General features: G+C 34.2%; 1 protein-coding gene across 3 annotated transcripts in view; it reads right to left on the reverse strand.

Moving 5' to 3' along the window:
* Positions 1-1298: 1298 nt before the first annotated feature.
* Positions 1299-20858, reverse strand: part of Gprk1 (G protein-coupled receptor kinase 1) — a 406347-nt gene continuing 386787 nt past the window's right edge. For all 3 annotated transcript variants that reach the window (XM_089636618.1, XM_089636615.1, XM_089636617.1), the window contains exons 15-16: positions 15315-15568; positions 1299-14784 (exon numbers count right to left, since the gene is read on the reverse strand). In XM_089636618.1, coding sequence (XP_089492744.1) covers positions 14608-14784; positions 15315-15568 — 431 coding nt within the window. In that variant the 3' untranslated portion in view covers positions 1299-14607. The remainder of the gene's footprint in view (positions 14785-15314; positions 15569-20858) is intronic.

The following is a 20858-nucleotide window of genomic DNA, read 5'->3' on the forward strand; positions in this document are numbered from 1 at the left end:
CAAATTCATGACCTCAACTATTTCGGCTGGAAATGTTTGGGCACAAAGCACTTCTTGGTGTATTATGCAGTGAAAGGTAAAAATTTCGTGGTTTATTTTGCTCTGAAGAATCGTTGTTGAATATTAATAGAATATTGGCTATTCAGTTGCTATTGAAACGATTTTATTTAGATCGATCTTATTGTCTTCGAGGCATTTTTGAACGGCATTCGCTATATCTACGCCAAACTGTTGTGAGTCGAAAGCGAATTAAACCTATATAGAAAAATGCGATGACAGCGTTATTCGAGAGATTCCGACGGACTAACGACAGTGACAACGAGTGTCACGGGGGAGGGTGCGGTGAAAAGTGAGTACAAGTGGCTGAGAGATAGAAATGGCGCCTAATCCTCGTTCATCGATTGCATATGGAACTAAAGAGCCACAGCTTCACATCCAAAGAGCCGCATGTGTCTCACGAGCCGCAGGTTGCCGACCCCTGGCATAGACCAATCTTGGATCGAAGCTTTCACATCTCCACTGGGGGAGATGATGATGAACTGATCATTAACTAAAAACCCTCAAACATAGACTAAATTAGACTAGACAAGGCATATTCATTTAAAAATAACCCCAACACAGTTTTGGTTTGGTTCACATGCACATTTATGAAAAGGCCCACGCATTATGACGCAATGCGAAATGGACACTGTGCATTGCGTTTTACCTTTTGTTGGTCTATTTTGCTTCTCAGCTATGCTGGGCAAGTTCATTTTTTCAATCACAATAATAACCGAGTTTCAAATATTTAAATTTGAATTATGTCCATATTACAACTCCTCTGACAACAAATTCTCCATGGTTTCGCTTACGAGTTTGAACGCTTCTACAAGGAGTTTAAACAGAGTTAGGTTGTTAAGTTCATCTCCATATTTGTGACGTACGCTACGTGGCGTTATTTTTAAAATGAATTTAACTAGACAGGGCTAATCTAGTATAATACATCAATGCCCTCAAACAAATAGCTCTGACATCACAGCTTTTTCTTTCTGGAAATCCAAGGTCAATGAAACTATTTTCAATATGCTATGTCATATCTGTCATTAATAATAATAATATTTGGATGATTTGTATAGCGGCGTTTTTTTGTGAAAAATCACCTAAAGGATGACTACAGAGCTTTGAAATATTCATTAACCTGTAACAAACTATATACATAATTTTGTTTGTTCTATGTTATTGAAGAGCGTTGAAAAACTGAGTACATAAATTAGTTGTCATAATGAAATAAATATCATAATTTTTCTAAAATTGCTTTATTAAATTTGAAATACAGTGCTTTGGCTTCACCAAAACATAATATGACATACTGACATTACAAATTGTAAAAAGACACAAATTATTATTTTCCTGCAGTCAGTAACACAAACCACATACAATTCTACCAAGTAGTTTTATAATTCATCTTGTATGATTACAATAGGGGCCATCTTCATACGTTTACTTTGCGTATCGGTTCAGATTCAAAGGAAAGAAACCTCTAACATAGGTCATGCATCAAAATATCTCAAACACACTCTTACCTCTATAATTTACTCGCATTGCTTTCAATGTTTTTTCTTCTCTAAGCAAGAAACCTAAGTCAGTTTTGAAGTTCACTTCTACAGTCATAGATTTACTATAGACACAGGCTTCTGCCCAGGGTTTTATTATGTATGAGAATACGTCTAACATTGTGTGAATTTTTATAAAATAATAAGGTTGGGGTGTTTTGCACAAATCCAAATGTAACATTATCATGAAATGGCGAATCAGCGCCATTTTGTTGTTTATTTTTTTTTTAAGATCCCCGTTAAACGCAGATTCTACTAAAAGCACAACTGTCATGTTGTTATGCTTGTCGGTTGATCACAATTTGATATAAAGCTGAAAGAGACCTAGAATTGGCGTTAAATGGGGACCTTGCAAATGTCAAAAAACCCCCGAACCTAAGTGAACTAGTTTTATTATGTACTATGTAATATAAAATGTACCCTACAGTAGTTGAATGTATCACCTTTAATAATAAATGGAAAAGATGTTTTTGACATATTGTAGATGGCAATATATTTTAGAATTTAGTTATTTATTTAGGCAGTGAATTATTTTCTTTATTTATGATAGTATAAAAAAAATTATTTCGATGTACCCTGCGCAAAGTACTCATAATTTTCATATTGCAATAGACATAACTTGTTTTTTATTTTCATTGTTTTGTCGTAAATATTCTGAAAGTAATAAGTCTTTATTAGTAAATATTCAGAGTAATAGATGCTTAGTAATGGTATTTTTATTTACTTTATTAGATTCCGCATTGACCAGAGTTGGTGTGGAACTATGGCATCTCTAATTTTAAACTTTATGTGATTCCGCACTGGTCAGAGTTGATTTGGAACTATGGAATCTCCAATTTTAGAAGGGGATGAACGGGGAAGGTCGGACTTTTTAGATTAGTCAGTAACATGGCTAAAGTCGTTGTAGGCAATTTTTAGATTCTGAATGATGGTCTCTTGTCAGGACGATACTGAGAGATTTTAAACTTTGGAATGAGGTTCAAATGCATAGTGAATCGAATTAATTTAATTTTTTTAAAAATAGAAGATTTAACGACTTCTGCACCCAAAGCAATGAGCTTATTTTTTATGTGAATACCGCACAAGAGTCATAACTGCTCCCAATTTTCTGGAGGTAGTGAGACTATGACACCCCCAATTAGGGTATAATTATGAGACTGAAGGTAGTAGGGAGGGAAAAGAGATGGAGAAGAGGAAAGTGTGAAGTGCCTGTCTATTCAGATCTGGTCACCAAAAACTTCAAGCAATATTTTAATATTGAATGGTGGTTTTTCACAAGAGTATCTTCCACTCTGGAATGTGCCGCAAATATAATGTAATTAATTATTTTGGATTAATGAATTGTGAAACAACACAAATGAATTAAATAGTGTTTATTTTCGCGACCTCCTGATTCGTAGTCGAGAGTACGTACCCTCGACCACGGAGGGCGTCAATTGCTCACTCTGGAGGTTTTCATAGTTTTTCAGAATAATTTGCAACAAAACTACAAGGAATCTTTTATTATGTTTGCTTCTATAAAGGAATAGGGTTGGTCGAGTACTTTACACAGGGAATAATCATTCTGCACACAATAATGGCTAAATATCAACAGTTTACACATAGAAACTGTTTGGTGTTACTTTTTGGGTGATATTAACCAATCGGCTTGCCCATTAGGGTGGTATGCACTTTTTTGATACACACTACACAATGCGCCAATATCAATAAATGCGATTAGTTGTAATTTAATTAGTATTTCCACATACTAATTTAAAATAGAATTTACATGCCGATGGGTTAACAGATTTCATCCATATTGTAAATGTTAGAAAAAAGATTATCGCCGGTTTATTCTTGATAAGTATTCACAACAACTAGACAAACTACATTATAGTCTGGAAGTATCTATGTGAACTAAATGCAATGTGGCATTCAAAACCAAATCACCGCATACAATGAGAGCATCATGTTACTGAGTACTTTTCCAAAAGTGCATTTCCTAAAATACTCCACAGAATTGTTAACACTTACAACATAAATTCATTTTTACAATGTCACACTAATTGCCAATATCCCGAAGATGCTCACTAGAATAAATTAACCATTGCATGTTATATGTCACATTAGTAAATATTGTTACATTATACATGTCACAATTTTAAACACCACTGTGCACCTATGCCACATAGGTAAACGCACATGTACATTGTGTATCTATGCCACATTGGTAAACTTGGGTATATTATGTACATATGTCACATGGTTAAACACGGGTACATTATGCACCTATGTCACATTATGTTACTATGTCACATGGGTTTACGTGAGTACATTATGTATCTATGTCACATGGGTAAACACGGGTACACTAGGCGCCTATGTCACATTGGCAAACACAAATACATTATGTGACTATGTCACATGTGTACATTATCAACCTATGTCAGATACGTAAACATTGGTACATTATGTAACTATGCCACAAGGGTAAACACGGGTACATTATGCAACTATGTCACAAATACATTATGTTTCTATGTTGTGTATTATTTATGCAAACTATATGTAAAATTTCATGACACACAAGTAACTCTGTTTCATGAATGTCACAAGTAAACACCGTTACATTATTGTACTCACCTAATACATACAGAGATGTTACATTCACCTTAATTACTTGTTAATGTATATTTCTTCCATAAACTAATGATTATTATTATTTATCCAATAGTAAAGACAGACATAGACTTTATTGACAAGGTTCTAACATTAACTCGGTTAACAAACTAAGCAATACTCTGATTGGTATGAAACTATCTTTGTACATTTATGTATAGATTAAAATCATCGCTGGAACTTAGGTTATAGTTAATCGAGGATTGTTAGTTAAATAAACTAGGCTAGGAATTAAATAATTATATGTACAAAAAGTATTTGAATACACCCATTTGGCAATAGCTATACAACTAACACTGTTACTGCGATATTTAATATCCATTTTGTATGTATAACACATCACAAGAATCTATTTCTTAACATTTTTGGTCACAATTGCACCATAACATTCCTCATAGTTGGCTGGTAGTAATCTGTTGGATATAATATAATATGCTCTCTGAGAAACCAATATACACCGAGCTCAAATCAAGACTAAAGAAAGATGTAACATTATTATTAACATTAAATGAAACACTTAAACTTTGTATACATCACTTTATTCACACAAATACACCAGTCAGTTTCGGCTCAAATGTGTCTTTATCATTGGGGCATTTTGAGGCTAAAGGGAGAGGGAAAGGGAAAGAGATGGGGAAGAGGAAGGTGGGGAAGTACCTGGCTATTCAAATCTGGTTAAAGCCATTTCAAGAAACGTTTCAGTTCTGAATGGAGGTCTTTCACAGAGCTATACTGGAGTATCTACCAATCTGAATGTAAATACATATTATATGTAAACAGTTTATAAATAGCTGGGTTATACATATGACAAAACTGCATGTTAATATAAGTAAAGTAATGTACACAAAGGGTTTCATTTAATAATGCGCAATCACAAAATTACTAATATCCAAAACAAATAATTATACATTTATTTAATCTCTCAAAATTATTATTTGATAGACAACATATTTTCATGTTTTAGAAAATCACAAACTGTTCTTTGAAAAAATTATTATTGGATAGACAACATAATTTCATGTTTTAGAAAATCACAAACTGTTCTTTAAAATTATTATTGAATAGTCGACATAATTTCATGTTTTAGAAAATCACAAATTGTTCTTTGAAAAAATTATTATTGAATAGTCAACATAATTTCATGTTTTAGAAAATCACAAACTGTTCTTTGAAAAAAATAATAATTTGGCACTTCAAAATGTTTTCTTGAAATTCAAAAGATTTTATTTATTTCTTCAATTATGCACATAAAAGTAGACAAATTAATCTCTGTTTAAAATTATCCATGTGCATAATAAACCGGAGGTTAATTATACAAAATGAAAAGATCTAAATAGAAATTGAGGAGAGAAAAGATAACACAAAGGCTCTAGAGGATTATACATTCAACTATTATCATAATATCTATACAAACTGTGTATTATTATTTTGTTTAACTATTCCCTTTATAATTTGATCTGGGTGTATAAGGAAAAAAATTATTATTTTCTAATAAAAAAAAATTTCTTAGGGTACAATTCTTAATAGGTAGGTAGTCGATTAAAAATAGGGCGATTAGTACTTACTCAACACAAAATATTGGCAGATGTTATAGATGAGATAGAAGATAAAATGATTATAATGAACAATACATAATCAATTCTCTACAGTGACATAAGCCCATCGTACAAGGGGATATTCACAAGCGACTTGAGTTTTGTACACATATCTATTTTTCTAGGGTTCGTACACAATGCAACTGACAGTGCTAGCATACGCATCTGCTGTACTCGTTTAACAGAATGGCCTTCGAACACGATTTCAATGTTTTGAAGGTGGAAAAGTATCCATGTTTATAACTTTAATTTACTGGAATACTTAAGGATTTAGCGGAGAAGGCATTGATTGAGGTTGGAAAAAGTCAATTTGACATCATTCTCATATAGTTCCTTGGCGGCCACGTACACAGTTCATGTTTGTTTCGTTGCATGGGTTAATCCAAAATCTTATTTTAGATTGTTTTTTATGCCTATAATAAAAATAAAGATGGACTCCATGGCTAAAAAATATTAAAAAAAGGTCAGCATATTAATAGGCGACTTGTTGTCATGCAACATAAAATTTAGAATGGAATATTCTTTGCGCCAAATCAGTCGATAAAAATAGTTAATTTTTGTTATTTAATAAGAAGGCAAATAATCAAAATCGTTTTCATCACCTTCAACAGAAATGTCATCAAGCAGCTTACAGATACCAATGTAAGAATTCTAGCCAGCTACCATCAACATATATAATATATTTGCTGTATATTATAAGGGGGTATTTCACTATCTCTGATTATGTTCTGACTAAGCACTAATCCGCGGATTAGTCATTTTTTCGTTTTCACTATATCTGAATAACGCTAACGCTCGGGTTAAAGTTCGATTTGACTAATCAGTGCTCGAACCTCACGTTAGGCGCTATTCCTCGAATCAAAGATGGCGTCAAAACATTCCGAGTTTGACAGCGGAGAAGTGAGTCGAATTTTGTTGCGAATTATTATGGATACCGAGGTTTTCGATTTACAGAAGCAGGTGAAAGGGCGGCGATGCGAAGGCCGCGAGTTTTAAGAGCTTGAATGAATTTGAATGCTTGTATGATCCATCCTGAATTATTTGATCGTGTTCAAAATAAGAAAAAATGTATTAATTTGACACAAATCTATCTAAAATGACCTGATAATCAACATAACATAACCAAAAAAATGCACACTTTGCGGTGTGCGGACTGTAGCGGGAAACTTGTCAATTGGCGTTGACGTTACCATTCCATAGACATTGCGGCAAAACATGACAGCCGTTGTAGTAGATTGGGTAGCTGCAAACATTTGGCGATGTTGCCAGACTATTTCGAGTGTTATCTATCCGGAAGCTCGGCAACAATGGTGAAACGGTCGCCGTTGAATAACGAAGTTATTCTGATCTTTAAAGCCAGCCAACGGCTAGCTAGTCAGATATTTAGCCCGACATAGTGAAATACCCCCTAAATATAATGGTATTGCCAACTAGGTCATGTAAACCAACATATAACATGACTTTGAATCATTCCAGTTGAATATGTATTCCAAATCAAGCCTTGTTTGGATGAAAATGTAACTATTCATTAACCTTATCAGCGGCTATCCCCATATGCGGATGTTGCATAAAGTTTCACTAAAACGCGTACATTGTGTCAAAACATGCCACGTGATGGGTCCATTGCATTGAAAAGTCCAGCGTTGTAAAGGTTCATTCATTATTTTTTACATGAACTTTTTTCTTGTATACATATCCTCTATTATTTCTTTAAATATTTTATGTCAAGTAGTAATCACCCATTTGAATAGAGATTTGAATTTAATCACAGAAATGAACAAGATATAAAACACACTTGGATGAAATAATATCAGTTCACATACACATACAATGAAATAAATAGTTACAGTTAAATATACATTTATTTATAGAACTTGCTAACATAATCAAATATAAAAAGTGCAACACTCATTCCTAAATGAAGTAGGGAAATATGTAAATGCAACTGAAAATTTAATACAGGAGAAACAATTATAGATTATAAGCAAATTAATTATGTGTAATTATAAACATTGTTTGTGTGTTACATATTACCAATTAAGCTAATTATATCGCTCGCCATGCATTCCCATGGTAGTGTATGGCGAGCGATATGCTGAAATAGGCTAAGCCATGATGCGTATAGTGTAATGTGTCGCCTACCTTAACCTGTTATATATACCACCAATCTCCCCGCTCCTGTAATAACATCAAAGTAAAAATGAGACAATTATGTAAAACAACTCGATATTCGGGTTTTAAAATTTTTAAAAAAGGGTTTTAAAATTTCGGTCTGTAAAAATTTATCTGCAAAATTGATTACAGGTAACGTTTTTTTTAAACAGTAATAAAATCGTCATGTGAAAAAAATATAATTTTAGCAAAAATAAAGGCGATTTGCAATCCACATGGGTAGTCAATCCTGTGTGCACAGTAACAAAACGATTGTTTAGAGGTTTAAAAAAGCATATAAGAAGATAAATATAAATATTATAGAATAATTTCATATATTATGATATGCATATCAAATTTTGTGCGTAGTGGGTTACAATTGAAAAATGTTATATATGTAAAAAAAAAAAAACTGAAGAAATTGCATATTAAATGACTGAACGAGTGTTGCACCATTCCATATCAGTAAAACTTCTAGGAAAACAATATCAACTAAGCAATATAATGTACACACTTTAATAATATACAGCGTTTAAATAAGTTGAGTTATATTTGTACAAACTTTACGCATATATTATGTAGCTGTAGAATTACTATTCTTGGTGTTAATTCCAGTGAGAGCAGTCACTTAACATCTAGTGGTAAAGGAACTTTCTTTCTTCCAACACAGAATAATGTAATATCGATAGCTACTGTATGTCAATTGTTGCATTTGTGCAAATAGCTTATATACACATACATTCCCAAAAGATAGGTTAGGTTCCTAAGGATAGTGCCACACCTGATGTAAAATATGCAACAAATTTCCGGTGACTCTTTGTATGTATGTATTATCAGCCTATTCTGGTACCGTATTGCATTCTATGCAAAAGACAGATTGACAGAACAGATAGCCTAAGACAAGAATCGAGTACAGTTCCTAAGGTTTTCTATGGGAAGAGCCATCTAGGCGAGTGAGTGAATCTATACATACAAATAAACGCTATTCGAATCACCCTTCTGTCAAATGTAAAATATTCTTGTCAGAATTGAAGTAAATTTTGAAAAGGGAATATTATCATAATTTTTGAGGTATTTCTAGAAAGAAGGCTTCTTTACCAATGAGAACGAAGTTGATCTGCATATGATAATTATACAATATAACATAATTTAATAACATTATAACATTTTAAACACTAAATACAACAACAGTCACGATTTCACACATTAATTTAAACAAAAGGGATTAAACGCAAGGGGGATTAACACGAGGGAAGAAGTAAAGAAGAAGATAAACAAATCATACACAAGTTAGCTCGGAGCCAACACTTTACAAAGTCTCGGGTTTCCTTGCATATTGCTGTCATATTACTCTAAAGTGTAGTTATTTAAGTGTATTTCTATATACCTAGGGAACTGAATATTTCACAATTTTTGCGTGAAATAATTGTGTTTTTGGCAGAAATTCTTTAAGAAGGTGGCATTATTTTAGTATCCCTAATAATATGTTAGTATTTATTTATTTTTACAGTATATACACACCCAGAACATGACATTATCTAAATAGGAACCCAGCTATTTGTCAGTTTGTTTCTCATTCATTTAATTCTTCCAATACTAAACCAATAATATGTGTTGTTCTTTGGCAAGCCCTCATTTCTTGGATTGTGAAAAATGTAAACTAAAATCATTTTTCTACAATCCACCATACATGCTTACAAATAAATTCAACAATTCCATCACAATTCCTCTCTCGCAATGGATGTTGAATGCACGAGTCCATGTCTTTGAGGTGTGTTGTGCTAAATTGGATAGAGATTTTTGCATCAATTCCAACATTCCTCTTAACTTTTAAAAATAATAAGCCAACATTAAGCCTGATCAAGAACACAGTATCAGCAATGGAGAGAAATTGAGGAGTCGTGCCAATTCTATTTTAGCCTTCATCATAACACATCCTGTGAGCAGTCGTCGTCATAAAATGGCACCATCATACATTTTAAAATGAAATATGAATTAATTGCTCACCCTATGCTTCTATGGTGATGATATTTTAAGGCAATGTTAATATGATTGCTTGACAATTATAATGGTCCAAACGAGTCAGGCAACCATTCAATATATATAGAAACTTACTGAGAGAGCTAGTAGTAGTACAGATACAGTTGTTAGGAGAGGAAAACACCAACAGCTGTAGAAAATGTAAGAAACTCTGATTCATCTATGGTGGATCGGAACAAAACTCCGATACTTCGGGAGAGAAATAATCACGTCGCCAAACACCCAATGACAGTCCTAGTAAACTTTACTTTACTGGGCTATTGGCTTAGTGCTTACAGGAATGCTTGGGACCACCGGCTCTATTCTATGTTAGTAAAAATATTATGTTAAAAAGGGTATAAAAAAATGAACTAAAATTCCATTATAAACACTTTATTGCCATAGTAAATGAAAAGTGAATAAGAAAAGGTATAAAATAGGGAACATTCATGACAAAGGTTCTGAATGTTCTGTTTAAAATAGAGAGGGAGTTGTGATTGAGCGCCAAGCGCCGTCACGCTTACAAGAAAACAATCAATAAAATATAACCTAAATATTCATTATATATACATATATATTATAACAGTGTTCATAAAAGCAACGAAACAATCAATTCTTTCATTGAACAGAAATCAACGAGAGCTTTATAGAGAGAGTATAAATGTATATAAGAACAAAATTCAAAAACAAATAGTTGGATACCATTACATTACATTTAAATATAATAAAATAAGCATTGGAAGTCAACCAGATCCTCAAATTCTCTCCTTGGCTGAATATTTGATAGTAAAATGAAATGTTTTTCTGGCTAGATTCAGATGAAAGTATGAAGGAATCTACGATATACACACACGGGCTTACCTGGATTTTCTGCTAAAGTTGTACCATAATATTCATTATTGGTCAGAATGCAACAGAGAATATGCAACGACAACTAAAATCTAAAGAGTTTACAGCAGTCTACCAGAACTAATGCAGATTTAACAACATTACTTATCCAATCATGGTGCAATATTTGAAAATAACAAATATAAATCAACAAGTAAAGTATTCTAACGGGCTACCTTATACGTACAAGAACTTCTCTTTACACACTCACACGTACACACGCATATCTGCAGACTATCCACTGTATAAACCTATTCAATATATTGACAAATACAATAATACCTAACCTAGGGGTATGAAAATTCATTTGATTTGATCAATACTTTTAATATTATACACAAGCATTTTTCTTTTTAATTGATTGAAAGTTCGCATTTCATTTTACACAAATAATCTTACTGTAATTATATAATATAATAAATTCAGTTTCATCAGATATTGATGTTAGAATAATAATACATAAAAGTGACTCAACACTTTCATTTCAAAGGGACAACACAGACAGAATAGTTAATAAAGGCGGCTAGGGACCTAAATTGAGGCCAGAGAATTAATTAAAAAAAACATTAATTAGAAACAGCAAATCATTTATAAATATTATTGATAATGATAAACACATATTTTTCATTTATTGAATTTAGGTGAATATGAAATTTTGTAGAACTGTAGCATGGAGAGCTATAACTAATTTTGTAGAGTTATTACAATTCGGAGAGCTATAGATAACTAAAAATAAGTGCTAGTATCTTCAATAGTTCCATTAAAAAAAGGTTACAAACAAGAAGGTCATAAAAAAACAGTTATTGAGTACTTAAAACACAAAATTATCTATAAACTCTCTGGAAAAAAAAAATGACCACATTCAATCGTTCTTCATTTCCAGTTAATCGATGAATCTTTAATTTGTGTTTGTATGGAACCAAGACATTTTTGAAAAACATTTAAGTTGTTTTCATACCTCCAGGAAAGCTAAAAAGCGTACAAATATAAACACATTAATATACATACAAGTTTTCCAAAAACAGAAATAGTTTATTAATATCCTATAACAATGCTTTCCCATTGCGCTATGTTTTATTAGTACTTGATACCGATACGGGGTGAGGGACTACTCATTCTACAGACAATAGACACAATGACATAGCCTATGACATAGCACACGACTGACATGACCCTAATGCTGCGGTACGCCTAGCTAATAAATGCACAGGATCTAGAGTGACGTAACCAAAAAATACTGACATCCCAACTTCCCCAACCAAACAAATAGTCATCGAATTTGGAAGACCTTCATAATTTACTTCAACGTCCTGCCATAGAATTTTTTTAATAAAAATTGCGAAGACAGCATTTATAAAAAAAACATGTTTTTGACTTTGATTGCATAATTTTAATTAGATAGACAGCAAAATATTTATTTTTGAATGTAGTAAAATTGTAGATAATATGGTGAGACTGTAAAATAGAGTTACCAGAATCGTAGTTCAGATTTTGGGGTAATTCGTTCGGTTTTCAGTGGGAATGTCCCGATTTAGAAAGTGTAAACCTGGAAATCTAATATGATTTAAGATTTTCACGGCCAAAAGTATTTTTGTTATTTGTTTTTGGGGTATTATGCCGTGTTGCGCTAACTCCTTCTTTAGCCAACATTTCGGACAGCATTGCAGTGTCCATCATCAGGGCAGATGTGTTATGCAATGCTGTCCGAAACGTTGGCTAAAGAAGGAGTTAAATACCCCAAAAACAAATAACAAAAAAAACCTGGAAATCTGTTTTTCCTGATTTTTGTCGATATTTTCAAAATCGAGCAGTATAATCAGCGCCATTTTGAATTTTTGACATTTGAACGGCTCTCAAATGCCGATTCTCAACCCGTTTCAGCTTTTGATCAGCTGTCAAACATAACAGCATAATACATGAACCAAACACATTTTTTAACATATTACAAGTTTTATAGACAAGCAAATCAATTTAATTATATATGTATGTATATATATTTTTTTTGTAATTAAACTGGTTGATGGAATGAATGAAATAAATCATTTCCAGGACTTTAAGGTTTTTTAAACTAATTGTTTATTTATTGTAATAAAAATGTTTTTATTTGTACTTTTCTACTATAAAATCCTGATATGCTGTTTCAAATATCTGGCAACCCTGCTTTAAAGTTGATAATTAAATTGATTTGCTTTTGTAAAATATCTCATTTCAACCGAATGAATAATACAACTATATCAAAATAAAATAATACAAAAAGTATTTTGTAATTCTCTGAAAATAAAAGCGTAGAAAGATGGTCAATCAAAATGGAGAATGTTATTTCGCTTACGATAACAGTCGGTAAAATATTGGTGATGTTTATATATTCTGCGCTAACTTAATTATTTGTTAATGGCGTGTGTCAGGCGTATTCCATATTAACCTCTATTATAATTAATTGTTAATAACTATGTTTTTATAAATAATCTAACACCCAGAATGATGGCGGCATAAAACATTAATTTTGAAACAGCTAAAATAATGTTCATGGGGGTACTACGCCACATAATTTTATACCTAAAATATAATACTATGTATTTGACATGAGAGTTGTTTATTCCGCGATACATGCAGGTACACGACACACGTACATCACCGCTACTGTATAAAACATACACAAGTTATTTATTGTGTCATAGTGTTTCAATATAATAGCATTATTTAATTATTGATTGATTTCTAGGTACTGTCACTGCTCCGTTTGTATTGTTAGTTAACTGAAGACACTTCTATTTACCCGTAGTTTGGAACACATTCCTTTGTTCGTGTTGTTTCATTCACCACTGTTAAGTCTCCCTCCGTGTGACGCATCACCAAAGCACTGAGTTATTACTCATTAGTGGGCGCACTTCTGTCGGAGTACTTCTTCTTCTTGATCTACAATCTACGATTAAAGAAACACAGTAAAAGAGAGATAAAAAAGGTTGAATTCTCATTCAATAAAGGTGTTAAAAATGTCTCACTTTGTACACTAATAAATGTACGAAATTTAATATACATACAATGTAGAGTGAAGATTTAAGATTTAACATATAAATTAAGCAGACTGATAAAATATACAGTACAATCTAAACAACTAAAATCACATAGTAGAATATTCCTACCATCGATTATTCATTATAACTAGCCTCCAGCCGTCAAAATGAATAATTTGAAACATGATTTCAAATTACTAAAAATTACACTGTTCACTACTTGATGTGTTAAATTTGAATGCATTATAATTATTCTCACACACTCGAGTCAAATACTAGAATGTAAAGACGGAAGCAAAATGCCGAATTGATTCAGAATAACTTCACACATTAATTCCTTTGGCTCGTCGCTTTTGCTTGACCAGATTGCGCCTGGCAATACTGCCCAGTCACTGAGCGAGTGTTCCAAATGTAAACTTTTGTTAAACATGTTTTTATTAAAGAAAGATAAAAATATGTTCCTTGATGTTCCATAATGTTCCAGCTCAGTGGTGGCATTATTTGAGCTGACGTGATGTTCCGGCTCTTGGCCAGTCTGTGAGCAGACTGTCAGCAATCTGCCAACAGTGTGACAGGGGTCTGGCTGACGGTCTGCTCGTGCAGACTGCGCCATTACTTGATGAGCTGGATGGCGCTCTTGGAGCGACGGAACATCTTGGCGCCCCTGGGAGGGGGCGCCGGAAGCTCGTGCTAGTTGCTGTTGCCGTTGTTGGCCGAGCGAGGCGTGCTGCCGGGCGGCGGCTGCGGTGCCCCGTCCGTGGTGCCATAGATTTTGCCCGCCTTTTTGGCCATGGAGGACAGCAGCTCTTGGGAGCACTTGTGTGCTGAACGGAGTGAAGTGGCCCATTCTTTTAAGCCGATTTCATCCTGAAAGTGTTCACAGTTTCATTAAGATTCATTCTAAATATCCTTTATATACTAACCCCGTTTCTTATAAACGCGGTGTAATATTACGCATAACTTCAGAATAATGAAGAACTTGACTTATTACCAAGCGTTTGTTTGGTTAAAACAGTCTTAAACCAGGCTCAAGGCCGGCTTTACCACACCAGCGTTGAATGGGTGTGTAAGAATCTAATTAGTAAGACCGATATTATTTACTATTTTAAATTACATTGCAATGGCACTGCGAAGGAAACAGCGTTTCATTTTTTGATATAAGTGAGGAAGATGTATGATAATGACTGCATTTTTCCTTTTGATGAAGCAGACATACGCATATCATTCGTTTCAAAATTATTTAATATATAAGAAAGAGCTGCAGCATTATTGACATAAAGAACAAACATTAGTTGCCACCGCAGTGGGTAACCAGCCATAACCAAAGGAATTATAAAAGCACCCATTAGTAGGATGGCTAGTTAGTTAGTTAGTAGGTAACAGTAAACATAACGCACATTATTAGTCAGCACCAGTTTGGTTTCGCCCTTGGTCCTCAGTACGATGCACTGCTCGCCCTTGACCTGCGTGAGGTCGCGCGCCACCTCCTGCACCGTGTCCAGGAACACCATCTCGGGGCGCCGCTCCAGGGACCCCTCAGGGTGGAGCTCCAGGCGGTTGGGGTACAGCTTAGCGTAGCGTGTCTGCCAGGCCGAGGCGAAGGGGCCCCCGCCAAGTTTTTTGATGTAGCCATGCAGGATGCAGTCAGACTCTGTAAGTAAAAGTTTATTATATTTCTCATAGATCATGGGAGAGTTAAGCTGTCTCTGCAATTAAGGTTCTTGGAATCATGTTTGATACTAGGCTGACATTTGGACATCAGGCTCATATTTAAATAGGTTGTAGCACTTTATTGAGAATGCAGGGCTTTGTCCTGCGCACAGCAATGAATTTTAGAGATACCCATGTTCTCATAGTTTTATTCAATTCCTTAGTAAGGAGTGGACTTGAGAGTGGGTCGGTAATTTGGAGTCCCCAGCTGAGATTTCTCTACATGAGGTTAATACTAATAATCTTAATCTATCCTACCAAGTTTCTTTTGGGTATGCTCGAAATGAATATCTACGGGTCAGAAGGGATGTACACATCGCTATCAGGGGCGGTTCTACACTTTACTTGAGCTAAAATGTTAAGATTGAAAAATGCAACGAGGCAAAATCATTTTCAGTTCCAACCGATAATAATATCACCGAAAATCAAAGCAAATAACAGTAATAAGAGTAATACTATATTGTTACTCTAAGAATTAAGTTAAACTCAACCGGCTCGAATTTTTTTTCTTTGTATCACGTGTCATAAGTCACATGGTGCGAGCGAATTCCATATCACTCATCGAGAAATGTTACCTGGGAACATCAATCTATACAAATAAAAAGGTAAATGTTACCGATATCGCTGAAAATTTCAAAGTTCATTTTTATTAGTGCCACGAGTGTTTATACAGTGGTTTGAACGGATAGAAGAAGTTGGGAACACCCGAGGAATAGTTAATGCACCGGAAAACAGAAGCGAGTCGAAATAATATTGTTTAAAGTCATTTTTGCTCCTCTTTGTTTTGTATCTGGTTCATTCAATATTGTGAAATTTCAACTAATTTGACTGATGTTCTGCGTAGAGTTTTATTCAGAGACGTACGAAATATACAACATTTTTTTACCGCAAGCGTAATAATATCTGCCCTAAATCCTGACTAGAAGAATGTAGAGGCTTTGGTTTAGGAGAAACAAAATTAGTATAATGTATACAAATGGTAGGCCCACCAGCTAAAGATACTAAATCAAATTCGAGTCGAATGTAATCCATCTCTGAAATACAACATAATGCACCTAATTTTTGGAATGCAGAAAAAGGGTGAACTCTTTTTCTTGCACTACTAATGTAGTGCAAGAAAAACTCTCCTACAGAACGGCCCACTACAAGTGTAGTTTTTAGCATTTGTCATGTTCATCGCTAAATATTTAGTAAATTTAACAGTAACACTTCGAAGTAAAAAATCTGTTGCATAAAGTTCTTTATTTTCTACCACATCCTTTTATCAGATTCTCCTTTTTACGTATAGTTTTTTTACTAAGTTGTATCCTTTCTCACTTGATCATTTTATTCAGCGCACGCATACAGTCTTAGTTGTACTTTCGCCGTGTGAGTGTTGTGTTGCTGGCCTCTCAGCTGTACACTGTTTATTGTTATAATAATAATAATAATAATAAATTCTTTATTCCAGGATGTGGGGAGGTTAGTGCAATCCCACACATCCCATAGAGGATATAAGTACAAATAATATTTACATATAGTAAAATAAATAAAAAGAGATTAATAAATTAAAAAATTAAATAGAAAATGAAATTAAGTTAAAGCAGAGAAGTACGGGAATCCATCGGATCTGAGATTGTGGGAGCAAGTATCTTTCTCCAATGGTCTTCAATGCTCGATCCTGAAGTCAGATGGGATTCTATGATAATAATGTTTCTGGAATGGTTTATCCTTTCCCTCAGTCCTGCAATCCTGGTTCTTAACAGAGCTGTAAATCCTGGAACTCGCCCTTCTGCAAGTTATATTAGGGTGTCCGTTTTTTTATTACTCTTGGAGTGTTTGTGTGTTAATATTTACTTTTGTGAAGTGTTTCATTTGTATTTATTATTATACGGTGCATATTATTTGTGAATTCAACAATATTTTATTGTTTCTCATATTTGAGTGTTAGTGGAACTATTTACATTTTCTTTTTATTCCTTAAAAATCAATGAAGAAACCATTGAAAACTTTGTTTAGATTGCGATTCAGATTTTTCAATGAGTGATTACGAAGATTATATTCCTGAACATTTGGAGAGTTTAGAGGAATCTTCAGAAAAAAACGGAGATGATGAAATTAAAGAATTTGAATGCTTAGACGAAGATCCCTCCAATAATATTAATTTTACAAATTTCTCTCAGACATGGGGATGTGGCATTAACTTCCAGCCAGATGTAGTTTCATTCAACAATCAGGATTAAGAGATTGTCAACTTAACCAAGAGAGTTGTGAGGCTGATTATTTTGAGCTTTTACTAAGCTAAGATGTCGTGAGCAGTGTTGTAATCGAAACAAACCGATAATTGATACTGTGAAATTTCAAAAAAAATTTGCTCAAATTCTAAATTGCACAGATGGAAAAATGTTAATGTTGATGAAATGTACATGTTAATTTTTTTTCAATTCAATTCAATTAGTTTATTCCTTTAAAAACATTACAAAATTACATTTTATTTCGTTTTTAAGTACATTTGTAAAATGGTATTACATAATAAGTGGTGTATAAACTATACCAGCATCAATAGAGCTTGCCTTTTAAAGGCAGCTTCACCGATGCTAAATATGTCGATATCCGAATTAATTCTGTTCAACAGCAAGACTGCTCTCCCCACCGGCATGACCATTGGCAAGTTGGTCCTGCAGGCCGGGAGATAAAACAGTCTATGCTGTCGGTGACGGAGATAACCATCAGGAACATAGAGACTAATACTCTCCATGATAGTCGGATTTACTAACCATCCACGAATCAGTTTGAAGAAGTGTGATACAATATGCACATCTCTTCTGACCCGTAGATGGTTCATACCGAGCATGCCCAAGAGAAAGTCAGTAGGATAGAGCCACGGGTAGTAGCCATACTCCCTCAGGTAGAGGAATCTCAGAAATTTCTTCTGCACTCTCTCCAACATGAGGGAATACTTCACCTGATGTGGGCTCCAAACCACCGACCCACTCTCAAGCCTACTCCTAACCAACGCAATGTATAGCACTTGGAGAACCCGGGTGTCTCTAAAATTCATCGCAGTGCGTAGGACGAAGCCCAGCATTTTCAGTGAAGCACTACACGTCATTTCGATATGAGTATGAAATGTCAGCCTACTATCAAACATGATGCCAAGATCTTTCATAGTGGAGACACGTTTTAAACTTCGGGCATTCATGGTATACCGGTAAAACCAAGTATGACGTGCCCTTGTGAAAGAAAGAATGAAACATTTAGAAACATTGAATTCGATCCGATTCCGTTTACTCCAGTCAACAATTCTATTAATGTCCGATTGGAGTCGAATGCAGTCTTCTAAAGTTTTAATTTCCAAGAATAGTTTTAGGTCATCAGCAAAAAGAAGTGACCTGGAATGCAGAATATTTTCTGTAATATCGTTAATAAAAATTAGAAAGAGGAGCGGTCCTAAATTAGAGCCCTGTGGAACGCCTGAGAGTACAAGGAATAATTTTGACATGAATATTCCATGAGATACAAATTGCTTTCTTCCAGTAAAATAGCTTGCAAAGAATATGAGAAACCGTAAAGAAAAACCTATAGTTGACAATTTATTCAATAATATGTCATGGTTTACGGTATCAAATGCCTTCGAGAAATCATTATATGAGCAATCTACTTGGTAGCCCTTATCTAAAGATTTGGAAACATAATCTGTGAGTACCAGTAGGTTAGTATCTGTTGATCGACCTTTTCTAAACCCATGCTGTTCCAATATTAAGAAAGGCTCTACTTGAAACAGCACATGTTTATGAATTATCGATTCGAATAACTTAGCCGGGGCGGAAAGTATTGCCACTGGCCTTAAATTTTCGACAGATGTCTTTGATCCACTTTTGAAAATGGGACAAATTTTTGAGACTTTCCAGGAATCAGGAAATACACCAGTATCTAAAGATAGGTTGAATATAAAACTTAGTGGCATTTTTAAAAATTCAACACATCCTTTTAAAAAAAATACTGGAAGAAAGTCTGGCCCAAGTGAATGTGTATGTTTCATGTTATTAATTGAAGATTTAACATCTGATTCATCAATATGACTTATATCAATATTTTGGGCTCCCTTCACATTCATCTTGGAAGCAGAAATGGGATTTAGTAATGGAGGCTCATTACTGTACACTGATTGGAAATGAGTTGCAAATGCATTGGCTACATCCGCTCCTCTAACTTCCCGATCACCATGCATCATGATGTCTGTTATACCACCATCTTTGCGCAGTGATTTTACGTAGTCCCAAAATGCCTTGGGATCATGCTTGATATCACTCTCTATTGAGTCGACATACGTTCGGAATGCTATATGAACATTTCTTCTAACAACTGCTCTGAGGTTACTGAACATTTCATACTCATTTTGGTCACCAGTAGCTTTCCATTTTTTATGGTGAGCATGTTTTATCTCAATGCTCCTGATGGTATCTCTAGTGAACCACTTCGGATACCTACGTCCACCTCTGTTGGGAGGTTTCCTAGGGAAGCAAGCGTCAAATACATTATATATACATGAATAAAAATGGTGTAGCGCCTCATTAACGGTATCGAATTTAGAAAGTTCATGCCAATCCAATTGGCTCATCATCTGATAAAGTTTGACAAAATCACCCCTACCAAAAATCCACCCCCGCAAAGTGCCGTCTGTAATTTTAGGTAATTTGGTAGTCTTCGGAGGCTTTTTACAAGAATACCGGAACTCTAATGCGGGGTGATATTTGTCCTCATATACGAGGGGAGAATCGCTATGTATGACATTTAATTCAATGTTACACAAAACTAGATCCAACATCCTCAACTCAGAATTGGGAATACCATTATTCTGGGTGAGCCCAAACACTTCGCATAAAAAATTGAGGTCATTTTCAACATCCTTGCCGCTACGCACTGAATGGATGTTGAAATCTCCCAAAACAATAATATTAATTGATCATGCTTATGGCGAGAAGTAAAAAAGGCAAAATCAATCAATATTGGTCGGTAGACAAGTTAATTTCATTACCGATATTGGAGAAACAATGCCAAGAGATAGATATTTATCTATCCTAAGCATGCTTCATTTTTCAGATAGTGAAAAACAACAAAAAGGTAACACTATAAATAAAGTTAGAGATTTTGTGGATTTGGTATGCAGTCAATTCAAAAACTATTTTTATCGTTATGAGAATTTATGCATTGACGAGTCTTTGGTTTTATTCAAAGGCAGATTGTGCATC

This window comes from Hesperophylax consimilis, chromosome 10, assembly GCF_061612785.1.
Source record: "Hesperophylax consimilis isolate HC1 chromosome 10, BYU_Hcon_1.0, whole genome shotgun sequence".
Classification (NCBI taxonomy): domain Eukaryota; kingdom Metazoa; phylum Arthropoda; class Insecta; order Trichoptera; family Limnephilidae; genus Hesperophylax; species Hesperophylax consimilis.